Source organism: Corvus brachyrhynchos, unplaced genomic scaffold (genome assembly GCF_000691975.1).
Source record: "Corvus brachyrhynchos isolate BGI_N302 unplaced genomic scaffold, ASM69197v1 scaffold239, whole genome shotgun sequence".
Lineage (NCBI taxonomy): Eukaryota > Metazoa > Chordata > Aves > Passeriformes > Corvidae > Corvus > Corvus brachyrhynchos.
Window position 1 is genome coordinate 3,061,003 of NW_008246057.1, and position 14,445 is coordinate 3,075,447.

Genomic DNA, 14,445 nt, shown 5'->3' on the forward strand with positions numbered 1-14,445 from the left:
GATGACCTGGGAGCCACCACCACACACTCACGGCTGGTGAGTGACTTAAGCTGCACTCATGACCAGAGTGAGAAAATCTGGAGTGTTGTAGCTGGAGGGTTGTAACAGCATGGAAAGGAAGCAGAGGAGCCTGCCTGGCACTTGGGCTGTGCATGCTCTCTGTAGATCACGTAACAGAAGCTTTAAATTCAAGCATTACTGTGGGCTACAAGAGCCCCTTTCTACAGTACAGAAAGAGCTGAAGGGACCAGCAACAAATGATGATACCATTACAGGAGGTGCCTTACCCACCCTCACTGACACATGCGTGCTTGTAAGGTGCCTGCTGAGTAACTTCTAGTTACAAAACTCCTGCCTAAAGGATTCTCTCTGCTAAAGAGCTGACATTATTTTTCACAGTACTGAAGTGAACTGAAGGCTGCAACACTGACAGCTATTTTGCTTTTAAACAAGCATTCTAGTGGCTTTAGAGGTAAAGTTTAAATAATGAATCTTTATTTGAGAAAAGATTATGTCAAATATAGAGGATAATTCCTTATCTCAAATTCAATTACAAGTGTTTTAATTTTAAGCACCAACAGAAAAAATGCTGAAGCATAGATGTACTCACACACACAAAAAAAAGAAAAAAAAGAAAAAAAAGAAAAAAAAAGAAAAGAAAAGAAAAGAAAAGAAAAAAAAAGAAAAAAAGAAAAAAAAGAAAAAAAAGAAAAAAAAGAAAAAAAAGAAAAAAAAAGAAAAAAAAAGAAAAAAAAGAAAAAAAAAAGAAAAAAAAAAGAAAAAAAAAAAGAAAAAAGCAGGAAGCAGCCCAAAAACAACAACAACCCAAGCCCACACATACACACACACTCCCACCAAAAAAAAAAAAAAAAATGTGCCCAGTTTGTTTTCTCTTCTCTAGAACTGAGCTGGTTGTAAATTTATTTAACCCCAATTGTCTGCAGGGCAGCTGAGCAGCTCTCCTTAAAGGACTGCAATGACAGCACAGCTCTGCTCTGGTCTGTTTGGCAACAAAGAGCACAGGAATGACATCTGATGCCCAACATCAGAACTTTAAGACACAGATGGCTCTGATTTTCACTGCCAGAACTAAACTTTATTTCCATGTGTATTACATACTGGTATTTGATGCCAAGTACATTAAAATTATTTTAACAGAGGATTTAAGTGAGGAATACTTATTCTTCACTAAACAAGAAGGAATGTAAAAACCTATAAGAAAAGAACTGTTTAAGCTTTGTTTTGATTTTGGCAAACCAAACAGTTAAGTACTCTTCTGTTCTCTCCTCAGATCTTTCAAAGTACCAAAAAAGTATCTTTTTTTTTTTAATAATCATGCAGCTGAAGAAAAAAAATAGTCTTACAAAATCCATTTCTTATGCTAAATATGGTTACAAATCAGAGTATTAAACACAAAATTCGCAATTCCTATTTTTAAATACAAATACTGTATTATATTATGAAATGGGGATAATTAAAATATATCAATGACTACAAATCTAGTAATTTAAAGCAAACAAACATGCTGTTTGCTTTCATGTGGAAGAATTAGGATATTGTATGGTTCAAGCACTGCAGTAATTTCTGTCAACTCCTTGATGCCCAGAATGTCAAACTGCCAAACACAAAGAGACAAGTGTTCAGGTCTGAATAGCACCAGGTGTTTTTCTTTGTTTTCCCCCTTTTAAAGTTATTAACATTTAATAAAATGAGTGATGTTACAACTTTCTGAAAGTGACATGCACAAGTAGAGAATTTGCTTTGAGTTTCCAACTAATAAGCTGAAAGTTTTAGACAATACTGAACAATTACAATGTATTTCATGGTACACATGAAAACAGTGCTTCCACAGTATATCCTCAGTTCTCAAGTACAAAAATATCAGTTATGGGTAGTCAATAGTTATCAAAATTTTTATTGGTACAGAATGAAAGCAGCATTTACTTTATTGTTTTTTAAACCATACATCATAAAATTCCCTAGTACACATGTGGAAGAGTGAAATAGGCTCTGTACTATTTATCTGCTACTGATCCTAAGTCCAGATTCAAAATCTTTCCTGACCAAAACCAAACAATATAATTAATAGCTAAGGGAAGGCAGTTCCTCAGTGTGAAAGGTCAGCATTTAGAGTTTTACTAAAACACTATGCTTGAAACAAATACATCACTTAAATGTATAATTACATACACTACAAGTGAAAAACAGGTTTTTGTTAACAATAACTATTGAGACTGGGCATAAACGTCTTAACCACAAACCCTGGAAATATTATGGATGCTTTGATGTGGCCCCTTTTTGGTGAGAGAATAAGAACAATGAAGTATGGCTTTTCAATCTTCCTTTAAAAGCACATTCTATAAAATTTTGTAGGCTTAAATTATTTTAGACCTCTAACATTTTCCAGTAACATCATTTACTAATTAGAAGCATTAATTACATCACTACATTAAGCAATTGGCTGATAGGTGATCACCAGCAGAACAGGAGCTGTTTGCTTTTGTTGTTGTTTTTTGTTTCTAAGTAAGGGAGGTACTTTTCTAGTGAGAGCCATCCTACAGTACTATCAAACATTTCAGAGGTTACTACATAGCTTCTCAAATAAAATCCTCAACAGTTTCATTTTCCAGCAGATACTCATATCAAGCATATGCAGAGAGCAAATACAATCAAGTGCAGACAGTTCAAAAGTATCTCTCAAACACATTGTTTTACAGTTACCCTCTGCAAAATAAAAGCCCCTCCTCACACCAAACGGATGGGGTGAGAAGGGGAAACAGGTCTGCCATTTATGTAGGAGTTTGGCTAGCATAGAGTTTTATTAAAGTTGTTAACAAAAATAGTTAAACATTTTTACAATTTAACATCCAGTCTGACAAAAGGCAAATCAATGAAAAAAATACAAAAAAGTAAAAAAGTGCACTACCCAGTCCAGTATTTTGCTTTAAAGTCATGTCACTTACAGTATATGAAAAATAAACCCAGAAGTGTAATTACTTTAAAATACACCGCTTCCATATTTCAGTATTTTACACATATATTCTATAGTGGAAGAGGAGATCTCTTAAAAACTTTACTCTTAAAATATTGAGGTGCATATACCAAGTGGGATAGACTTGGCAAGTTAAGTTGCAGTAGAGAATCCTTTCAAATTTGGCATTTCACTTACATACCTTACTGTGCCAGCAAGGTCTGTAGTACCTAAACCTTCTAGTAAGAACAGTAATTTTGTTTAATGCAGATTTACTAATACAGACAACTACAAGAAATGGTGAGGTCAGCAACTCTATGGGATCTTAAGGAGATACGAGTCCTGATTTAGTTGTCAAATGGAACAATGTCACAACAAACTTTTAAGGCCATGTTTTATTTGCTGATTAATGGACAAAAGGCAATGGATTCCCCCCCCACTAAATATTTTCTTGAAAGTCTGTGCTCATAAAAATCATGAAAAGTTGGAAAGACTTAATTATTGAAACTTTAAATATATTTTACACAATCTTGTTTGTACAAAAATACAAGTTAAATATAAACATAAAGCAATCATGATAATTTTATGTAAATCCATTTTGTGATATTCTGTTATATATAAAAAAGTTTCTCAGCTCTGTCTTATTTGTGAAAAGATCAATACCAGATTGAATCACTACTGGCAAAGGGCCCTAAAAAGCACACTTTAACATTAAATATGTTTTACAATGTAAGTACCATTTCCTGATTTCATCTTCTAAAGACTGGCAAAAGATAGGGCAGTATGTCCATAAACCAACAAATAATTTGGCTACAATGTCATAAAACACAAACACACAAATCTGTACAATAAACCAGTAGCTATGCAGTACGAACTAGTTACACACACATACACAGACATGGAATGGAACTTAGTGAGATGCTGTCTGTAATTCACTGTTCTTCAGCCTGGCATTTTGTCTTACTTCATCAAACGAATATGACTTCGTTACCTTTCCATTCTTAAATACTGTGTGAAGCAGGTCCTGTAAGAAACATCACTGTTTTAGCAAGAGTGATTTGGCAAACAGCTTACACAAGCAAGCATTCAAATCCAGCCTGGCAACACTGGAACTTTAGACTGTCAAGATAGGAAATCTTTACAGCTTCTTCTGACACCTTTCACTAATGGTTACACAAAAGAATGGGCTTGGGTCATCCTGTGCACAGACAGCAGCTTTGTGCTGAGTAGTCCCTTGAGTGATGTATCTACACCTGGCCAAAGCCAAGTACATGCTCAATACACCTTGCTAGAGTAGTTTTTAAGAAAGAAGACACTCAATCAGTCAAATACAATTCAATTACAGAGGTTCAGGAAGTATTTTTTTCTCTAGAAAAAAAAGGAACTATCTTTCTTCACAGTACTCTTTGCTCACATATTTTGTAAAACAGCCTATCAGGAAGGGCTTGCACACAGCAATTTGGAAGGGCAATAAGCACAGCTGGCAGCAGAAGTCAGCACAGCAGCAACACTGAGCAGTCCCTCCACTTGGTGACCTACTGCAAGGACCTGTGGTTTTAGGGAAATGGGCCCATAGAAGGGTACCTTTCCCTGGGATTTCCAGGGAGCCCCAGAACCACACCAATGACCCTCTCTAATACCCTGGGACCAAAAAAGATTTTCGAATGAATAGTTTCATCTGTTAATAGCTTGGGACAAAAGAAGTTTTAATGAATAATTTCATCTGTCAAAAGTGAAGGGACAATATATCGGCTAATTTCAGAGCCAAAGTCTTGTACTTTGTGTTGAAGAGATTTCTCACCATTTGGTCCTTCCCTCTCTACATACATATGAATGTTCATCGCTAACATATGTACATGAATATGTGCATAGAAAAAAGTTTCAAATTTATACAAGATATTTGTGCCCACAGCAGAGTATCTTCAGGGCATATAACTCGGGTTGTTTTTATGTTGAGATTTTTCAGACAACTCAGTTTTATGCTTACTGTCATGCTAAACAATGTGCCTAGTAGTACCCCTCTGCCTAGTAGCACAGAAACAGCTTCTGTATACCGGAAGAATTTCAGCTTCTAAAAGCAGAAGTGCAATTTGACAACTTATTTTCAGTCCTCTTAACTTGGGAAAAGACTCAACACGCAGTTTAATGTTTCATTGTTGCATGCTGAAAACATGACACATATCAAACTGAAAGCCTGAGATTGGCATAAAGTTTGTGCTTATTTCACAGAAATAGCATTCTGTTTTGCAATTGTAAAGAATTCACAGGGAAACTGAATTCCTGGTTTAAATTTACATCTTTGAAAAGTGTGGAACTATTTTGTGTACAGGGCATTAACTCCTGAAGGAACTATTTATGAAAGTCTCAGTGAGGAAGCAGAAACACATTTTAGTTACAGCTGTCCCTGTTCCACCTCCAGCTAGGGTTGCTACTCAAATTGTGCAATATAGGCCAAACAAAACTACCCGGCCAGTATATATTCTGCAACACTGAGACTTTAGTTATGGGGAAAAGCAGTAATGTTCTCATGTTTCTGAAGACAAAACAAAAGAGAAAGATCTGTAATTGTAAAACCTGAACATTCTACTGCCATTCTAACATTCTGCTGTTACTGAATTTGGTACTGAGGTAATTTTTGAGGTAATAAGATGGGAGTTGAACAAAATGACAAATCAGAAATAAATTCTGAAATTAAGTTATAACCTGCTTTTTCTTAGTCTATTTTTGCATGAAGAATGATATAACAGATTTTGAAAATTCATACCTGTCCATACTCTTCAAGATCTCCCTTGCCTTCCTCGAGTGTCACATACTCTCCAGCAGGTGTCCTATGCAACGAAAGCCGTCCTTTCTTTGACCTTTTGTTGGGATCGGCAACAGGATCTTTGAAGACATTTACCTAAAATGAAGAGAGGATTTCTTTAAGAGGAAAGGGCTTTGTGGGACCTAATGCAGATGGTGGTAACGTAACAGGAAATGTCAAATAGGTTTTCAAGTGGGGAGGCCGCTACTCAAAGTGGAGTGGTAGAAGCGGTACAGACATACCCCAAGGCCATTGGTCACCACGTAACTACATTTGAAGGAACAGTTTAGGAGGTCTCTGGTTAGTTTCTGCAACAAAGCTCCACCAGATCCAAAGGCAATATTCTCAATGCTCCATTTATTCTTCTTCATTCCCTCCACAATCTAATAAGAAAAAGAAAATTATGATGGAGCATACTTTTAGGCCATGCCATTTTTCCATAAAAATATTATACTACTTAAACAAGATGCTTTTACAGACAATTAAGCCGACTAACATTCAGTTTCCAGGAGATGTACGTAATAATTTGGCCAATACTTGGCCCACTGTTTGCATTTTTATTTATAGTTCCAGTATGTAACTGGACAGCTTTTCCTGTAACACAACTATCATGCCCACACATATACTTCCCAAACTAGGGTGGCACAGTAATGCAGTGCCCGGAGAAACAGTGCTCTAAAGAAAATAAAAGATTTCATGGGAATATTTCAGAGCCTTCCAATTTCTCAGAATTATGGGAAGACCTCGAAGCAGCGCCTGTATCCTGAAACAATGCAGTCATCCTGCTCAGCTCCAGAAAGTTATTACCCTCTCTTGACCAAAGACTTGAACAGAGCAATTTTCTTGAAAATCACGTTGTTTAGAATAAGATTAGCAATTTCGAAGATGTGACATGAAAATACATAAAGCTGCTCAAAGAGTTTGCTTTGCCACCTCCTTCGGCAGGCACAGGTCAATGTGAACTGCACTGCTAGCAACAGTCAAGGTCAAAGTTACTGTATCATTTCCCTCCACCCTCATTCTATCCAGACAAATGTGACATCCTCAAGCCTGGAGTAATGGCTGCTCATTTGATCATGCTCATAAAGGGCCAAGTTTTGTTCTCCTGACCTGTTACCCTTATGAAAGCCTGAAATGATGGTTACAGCCCCAGAACAGGAGTTCAAACTCTCTTCTCCTAACATTTTACTAACAAAAGCAGGTGCGAAAACCAGAGTAGGTGAGATAGCAAAATACCATCCATCCAGAAAAAAAGGAAGCTGAGAAGCAGAATGGAAGGACATAAACTATGGGGAACACTGCAGAGTTTCAAAAATCAGCATAGTGAGAAATCTGGTAATATTTTGGGCAATCTTAGCCTCTTGCATCAAGAAGAAATGCCAGAGTAACACTGAACAGGAGTGTTTCACTAGCTAGTGTTGTCAAGCTGCTTTTTTAAGGGACAGCTAAGGCTCATAAGATGGGAAAAAAATAGAAAACCACATTTCCATTTCAGACCGTGACAAATTGGTAGTGCACACAAAAGCACACACTAGTGCTTTGTTTATGCACTTAGTCACATGCAGATTGTCTTCACAGATACTCCAAATGCCTGACAGAGGCCAGTCAACAGGACAGGTGGACAGCAGAGTCATAACCTTCTGAGGGCATGCTTGGAACACCTTCCCACTAGATTTCTCCAGGAGAAATCTTATCAGTGACTTTCCATTATTCCAATGGCACCAGCTTTTTTTTTCAGCCTCATTCAGGAAATCAAGCAAAATTAATCTCAAGCTCTACCACCAGGACTTCCACTTAAGAGAACCCTTTAGAAGCTTTGTATCCTGAAAAAATGCCCTCTCAAATATGTGACAATCTTGTGGATTTTAGCAGTAGACATCATACCCTCTCAGTGACCAAGAGCAAAAGGAATCTTTATTTTCAGGTGATTAGATTCCCCTGGAAGCAGTTAAAAGAAGTACTCAGGGAAGCTAAAGGAAAGAAACTAATTAAATTCTTCTTTAAGCATCTCAGAAGTAACTAAAGTTGACAAAGGAAGGGTAAGAAAAGGTATTTTGTATACCCTCTACTTAAGCATAATGCCTAATACTGCCATAAGAAATGAGACTTAAGTGGGCCTGGATATGGACTCTACTTATCTGTGCTGTCTTTTAAAGAGGCAAATGTAGGTAAACTCTACCTGGCCTCTGGTTCTGTCCAGACCCTGAGCAAGCGTGAAGCTATGTGAACTGCTGGCCAAGCCTGAGCCAAGGTGTTCTGCTTGCCTTATTGTGCAAAGGCCAGGTCTGACACTGAACCCACAACTCTCTGGTATAAACAACATCCTACACCAAAGCACGTGATGCTGAGGCTTCATGCCTGCAGGTTAACAGATGTTAGTGCAAGTACAGCATAGCTGGGCCATGGCTGCTTAACCCTCTTGCCTAGGTGAGAAGAAATGTGAACCCCCTTTCAGCTTGTGTTCCTGCTCTCATTTACAGATGGTTTGTTCATCTTGTGCTACAGGCACAACTCCTCACTTACCTTGGGTGAAGAACTGGCTTCTAGCTTTCCACTCTCTCTCAAAGGATTTCCTTACTTAGATTGATCTTTGTCTGGTGAGAAGGGGAAGGGAAATCCAGACTAAGCTGAAAGACAGCTCTGACTGTACCACCCGCTGACCCACAGCAAAGGCCCAGATTCTGTTACTTCCTTAGATATGGGGATGATGCCTTAGGTTTTAGCCTGTGTATTTTTCAAATTCTGTACTGCTTGGTGTGTGACTCTGAAGTTTCTTGGAGCCTGTTAATTTCTGCTCTCTCATGCTAGGTAGACATAACAAAGCCTCTCCAGCCCTGCTTTCCAAGGACACCAAGACTGTCCTAGGCCAAAACTATAAACCAAAGAGCCACTAAGGAGGGAGTAAGCTGAGGGGCAAACTGAAGCTTTAATTGGAGAATTAACCCTGCTATGCAAATGAACCAAACCTATAAAAGGGGGAAGAACTCCTGACCTGTTGTCCATCTTGGGGTCCATTTTGAGAATAGCTTCAGGCTTCCCAGGGTGTACCTTTGAAGCCTTTCAAATAAATACCTCTTTTATTCCCTTACTCCTATCTAGTCTCTGTTTTCTAGGAGGCCTCTTAAGGCATCAGGGAGAGATGGCAAACAGCAGCAATAATAGGGAAGAAGGGGGAGATCTGAAACAACTGAAGCCTCCCACAAAGGAAAACAATACAGAAGAATTTTTTGTTTCACACTTTCAAACCTATACACTGTTCCCAATGCAGGTGCCAAGGTTTTGACCAGCTTCCTCTGACCATTATGAGCATGATTAATACATCAACTGTGACTCCAGATTAGAGGATTTTTTGTGTAAAGATTTAAAGACATCTGGAAATTGAATGTTCAAAGAAAATCCTTTGAAAGTGTAGTATATTGTGGAGTTAGCAGATTGGAATGATTTTTAAAAGTGAAAATGCAAAGAAAGTTTAAAAAGTTTCCTTACCTGTTCTACCAGCATCCCCTATTAAAACAAAGAATTTTAAAATCCAGTTTACACTCTGAGTTGTTTTCTATATTGTTGTTTCAGCTACTTTGGATAGCTAAATGAGACTACTGGTCATTACCCATTCTAGATTTTCCTGCTGTACCCATTACCTTTCATCTGATCTGTAACAATAAATCATGTCTAGAATTGAATGTTGATATGGAGTAATTGGAATAATAATCCTGCAAAGGCTACAAGAGGGGGGAAAAAAAGATGGACACAGTAATACATTTGTATTTGTTCATGTTAACTCCTTCTGGAAAAGAATGAATTATACTTCAGTGTTGGTTTGGTTTTGGTGGGTTGTTTTGGTTTTTGTTTGTTGTTTTAGGGTTTTTTAGTGGTATGCTATTATCTAATTTTCTAAAAGCATGATAAAACCTGGCGTTTGCTGACATAGGAGGATGAAGAGATCCATGATATTTAAATAAAACTAAAATTAGGTTGCAAAATCATGGTCATTTTGCTCCAACATAATTTGCTGCTGTCAAATGAGAAATGTCACTTTCCTTCCTGCCTGTTTTTCCCAGCTCTAAAAAACAGTTAGTTTTCTCCTGTATAGTGCTGGTGAGTATTAGCCCCTTTTTGGGGGACAATTTAATTCACTAAACCACAAAACAGATCACTTTTGGCTGAGTTAGTTTGCTGCTACATGTGTGGTCTAAATTATTTTAATGACTAGCAGTTCAGTGACCTAAGCTGACACGAGGCACTGCAAGATTCGTGTCAGGAAGAGATGAGAAGGTGCCACTAGGCAGCAGCGATCTGGCTGCTCTGTATGTCTTGGGGAGCTGGATCTTCTGCTCTCTTCTATTACATGTTATGGGTAGACTTCTCATACTCAATTACAGCTTCATAAGGAAAATATGTAAACAGGCAGAGCACCTGAACAAAGAACTGTTCATTCTACCTCTCATCGTCTCCCATTAGCTGCTGCAATTTTTTACTGCTCTATTTAAAACTTGGAGATCAGAGCATTTTTCACTCTAATGCAAAGATTTTTATATACTTGCTTTAATATATTAACTAGAATCTATGCTATATGACATCCTTGAATTTTGTCCAGTATAACTTAGAAAAAGCAACCAGAGTTCCTTACAAGAAAGAACAGCCCAGTTTCTGTCCTCTCACAACTATGAAAATCTCAGCCCTAACATACTTTGCCTAACACAGGCATCAGGCCTGTCAGACTGTTGTTCAGAACAAGCAGAAATGTTTACTTCTCTGTGGGCTTCGTTTTCTTTAACGGAGTCTCTTCCCCTGCTATCTAACGACAAGACTTTCTTTCCAGCTATTAACCTCACATGCTTGTGTTCTGTTAAGCATATTAGCATAGCTGTATATTGTCAAAAAGCCACAGGGGACAAAAAAAATAAAGTTGAATTTACTTTAAAGGCCATTGGAGGCGGGAAAAAAAACTGCAGAGCATGACTGCACTATAGCTGGTCTATCAGGTTACAATCTCAGTATTAACTGCTCTCTAGGGATCTGAGCGACAAATCTGAGTTCTGTCATTGAGGTTAACATTATGTGAACATGGTAGACATGCAGATAGCTTCACACTAACTAAAACCCAAAATTGATACCTCCCTCACTCCTAATTTTGAGAAGTAGCAGAAGTCAGCTTTGTTAAGAAGAACTTAAGGATGTGTCAGTCTAGAAAGCTAAGACAAGTGTCAATAAATTCAAGTAAAATTAATCTTAACTTTATTCAACTTATTTCTGGTTTTGAACTCTAATACAGCTGAAGATGAAAGACTCAGGACAAACCTGACAAAGTCAAGTCCTCTTCCTCTTACATGCCCTTTGTTATCTGTTGTTACTACAGTCTATACCTTTAAAACCATATTGAAGTACCTAGTATCTACCCCTAGTCCATAGCAGTGAATTTATGACTTGTTTCAAGCATGCAGAATCTACTAAATTATCAATTTATGTCTTGGTAAAATTGCTATTTTGACTCAGACTGTACCCTAATTTGTTACACATTTTCTGGGTTTTCAACTAATCCTTATTCCACTAGTTGCCTTATCGAGGAACTTGCCTTCCTTACCCTCAGTTTTAAAGTCTCCTTCAAAACGACACCTTCAATATGTGAGGACAAGCAGACTTCAGATGGTACATAACTAAAGAGCCAAACCAGCTAATTACTACTATTGCTGCAGCACAGTGATCATGCAGTGTGCCTTAGACATCAATGAAATTACCAAACACTGCCAGATTTTGATCTCAATTAGACTTGACAAGCATGATGAAAGCAAACAAAAGGAGAGACAGTGGAAAGAGAAGGGTTACAACAGGGGGATTAGAAAATGCCTTTTAGGGTTTTTTTATGCATCTTAATAACTTCCTGTGGCGTTTTAATGAATATGTTTTACGCATTAAGATACCACTGCCAGTGTCTGGAGTGAAGGGCAGGAGTCAGCAGTCTCTGCTGCAACATCTGACTAATTGTAACAGAGTCCAGATTAAATATCAACCTTGCCAGCACCACCCTGACAAATGAACAGGATCTCCTACCTCTTGCAACGTGTTGATATCCACACCATCCCCTTGAATAACTCTGAGATACGGTGGTAACAACTTGTAGCCTTTTGAATTCTCTGTAATGGGAAACTTCTTCCCCAAGATCTCCAAGACCTATTGAAAAGGGAAAGGAGACAGTTCAAAACGAAAATAAAATCCTGCCATTCTAATAAAGAAACTATTCCCCCATTTAAGTCATGCTTTTTCTAAAACACTAAAATAAATCCATAAATATACCCACATAATCATGCTCTAAATCTACCCACACAAAGAAAAAGCATGCCAGCCATTGTGGTGGAAGCCCTTAAAGCAGCCACAGACAATATGGTCTTTATGAACTTGCACCCAAGAACTAATCAGAACCATGCTTCCCCCCTTTCTCCCTTTGCTTGCTGTGAATTTTTGTTATTGAATGTGTCAGCTGAAGATCCTGCTCTTCTTGTGACCCCCCTTAAGATAGTGGATGAGGCTTTCAGTTTTCTCTGATTTTGCAAGCCACAAATATTTAAAATTAAACATTTCAGCTAGGAGTTTTTCTTATCAGCTGACAAAGGTCATTCAGAATTCCTATTTGTGATATGCCAATGTCTTGGGGTGTCACTACCAAACAAACAATTGCCCTCTCAATCATGTATACAAATGGCTTCAAGGAAGGATTACCTTTAGAACAGTGTCAAGGGGGTTCCCAGAATCTGGTCTAATAATAAGTGGTGCCTCTGGACTTCGGGCTTCAATTATATGCCTTAGGTCATCACCCCATATTTTTTCACAAGCATTGTAAATGTCGTAGCTGTCGCTAACCACAGATACAGGCACTGAAGAAAACTGTGTTACTATGTGTTCAAAAGCATCTTTTTCATGATCTTTCCCCCAAGCTGTTATGGTACTGCAAAGGCAATTAAAAAAAAATCGTATTAGAGTTGCATTTACATGTCATTCTGTATTTCCTACCAGCAACAGTTCAAGACAATGATAAGCAGTATGATTACAAGACAGCAGAAACTACATGCTTATCAGCTCTGTGTTGCATGGATGATAAATACACTATATACTAAATAAACAGACTAAATTCAGACAGCTAGGGAGCTATAGATGCAAGAACAGAACATCTGCTCTTACAACTTCATGCTACAAAATAGGAAGTCGAGAACGAAGCACCACACCATATGTTAGAAAAAACTAAAGAAGAAAACAGAATTTATTTTGTTTTTTAATAGTGATATAAAACGAATATTCTCACTTATACAAACATTCTTCCAGAGGAACCTCAGAACATTACCACAGGTGAGCACATAAACCAGAGCTGCTGAGAGCAGTAGTAAGTTACTGCATGCAGCTGATCTGCATCAGCTGCTCTGTATGTGGTTGTCACAAATCAGCTGACATAAATGACTTTAGTAACTTGTGTGCAAAGACCTAAAAATGCTCTTGTGCACAGCATGAGAGTCAGTGGGCATTGAATTTTTACCTTAAAATTCCAGCGTTACCTGCTGTGTGGACAAGTCCCAGATCATGGTAGTGGGGAGACAAACAAACTATTTCAAAGAGGTTGGGGCAGTCCCAGAAGAGCCCTGCTGACATGCCAGGGGCAAGCACCATGCTCACAACACGACCTTGTACTGGAGGTTGTGGAACAGTACAACAATTCTGTAAAAATTAGGGTCTCTTGTATGAGACTGTTTTTGTGTATTAACTCAGAAAGGGCGACTGCAGTCTGTATTTGGTGGTGCAAACTTTAGGCAGGGCAGTTTAAGCTCTCTGCTCTAATGCCACCACTTCAGTATGCTGTGCAAAAGACACTTGATCTTGACTCCATGTGTTTGCTTTTGCTTTCATTACAAAAAATTTTACAGTAGTTTGGGTCATCAGAAATTTCAGACAAAAACTGTCACATCTGTTGATCAAGCAGGAGTTCTAGAACAGCATTACAGCAATGCTACAGAAAGTTCTATGAAGCAGTGCTCCTTCAAAGATGACCACTACTCTACAAGGGCTATTCACGCAAGCCTTTCCATTATCTGTCTTGCAATCCTACATGAATACTAACTATTCAAAATCAACACTACATAGTTAACCAGCTTTTGTGCTCAATATGAAAAACACAACCTTCTTTCATATTCTCATTTCAGTGTGTAGACATGCAACTGAAATTCAAGGATTTGCATTCACTCCCAACCTTGTACAGGACGCGGATTTGAAAAAAAGCAAGAGCTCTCTATCTCAAATGTCTGAGATCAGTCTCTCACTCTTAAAAACTCATTCACAATTCTTAGTGATATAGCAAGGATTTACCATTACTAGTTAGACTGATGGGAAGCTTGAGAGCAACTGCCTTTTCTAGAGGGAGAACATCAACTTGAGAGTCCAGAATTGCAACTTAAGAGTTTTTCAATTTATGATTTTATATTTAAAACAAAGTTTGAAGTTCATAATGTGAATCCTCAATATCTATAGACTGTAAGCCTTCAAGCTTATTCTAAAAAGAATTTTCCAAATTTATTCAGACACTGATAAGAAGGTTATAGTTAAAAACATTTAAAACACATTTATAGCTAAGAACAACCATGCTACTTATGTGCCCCTAGAACATATAGAGGCATCAGTACAGAACTGCAGC

At 37.9% G+C, this 14,445-nt stretch overlaps 1 protein-coding gene across 1 annotated transcript in view; it reads right to left on the bottom strand.

Moving 5' to 3' along the window:
• Positions 1-1,069: 1,069 nt before the first annotated feature.
• NAMPT (nicotinamide phosphoribosyltransferase) overlaps positions 1,070-14,445 on the bottom strand; it is a 57,623-nt gene continuing 44,247 nt past the window's right edge. The window contains exons 7-12 of the mRNA XM_017745889.1: positions 12,489-12,714; positions 11,823-11,942; positions 9,261-9,278; positions 6,017-6,157; positions 5,736-5,870; positions 1,070-3,995 (exon numbers count right to left, since the gene is read on the bottom strand). Coding sequence (XP_017601378.1) covers positions 3,882-3,995; positions 5,736-5,870; positions 6,017-6,157; positions 9,261-9,278; positions 11,823-11,942; positions 12,489-12,714 — 754 coding nt within the window. The 3' untranslated portion in view covers positions 1,070-3,881. The remainder of the gene's footprint in view (positions 3,996-5,735; positions 5,871-6,016; positions 6,158-9,260; positions 9,279-11,822; positions 11,943-12,488; positions 12,715-14,445) is intronic.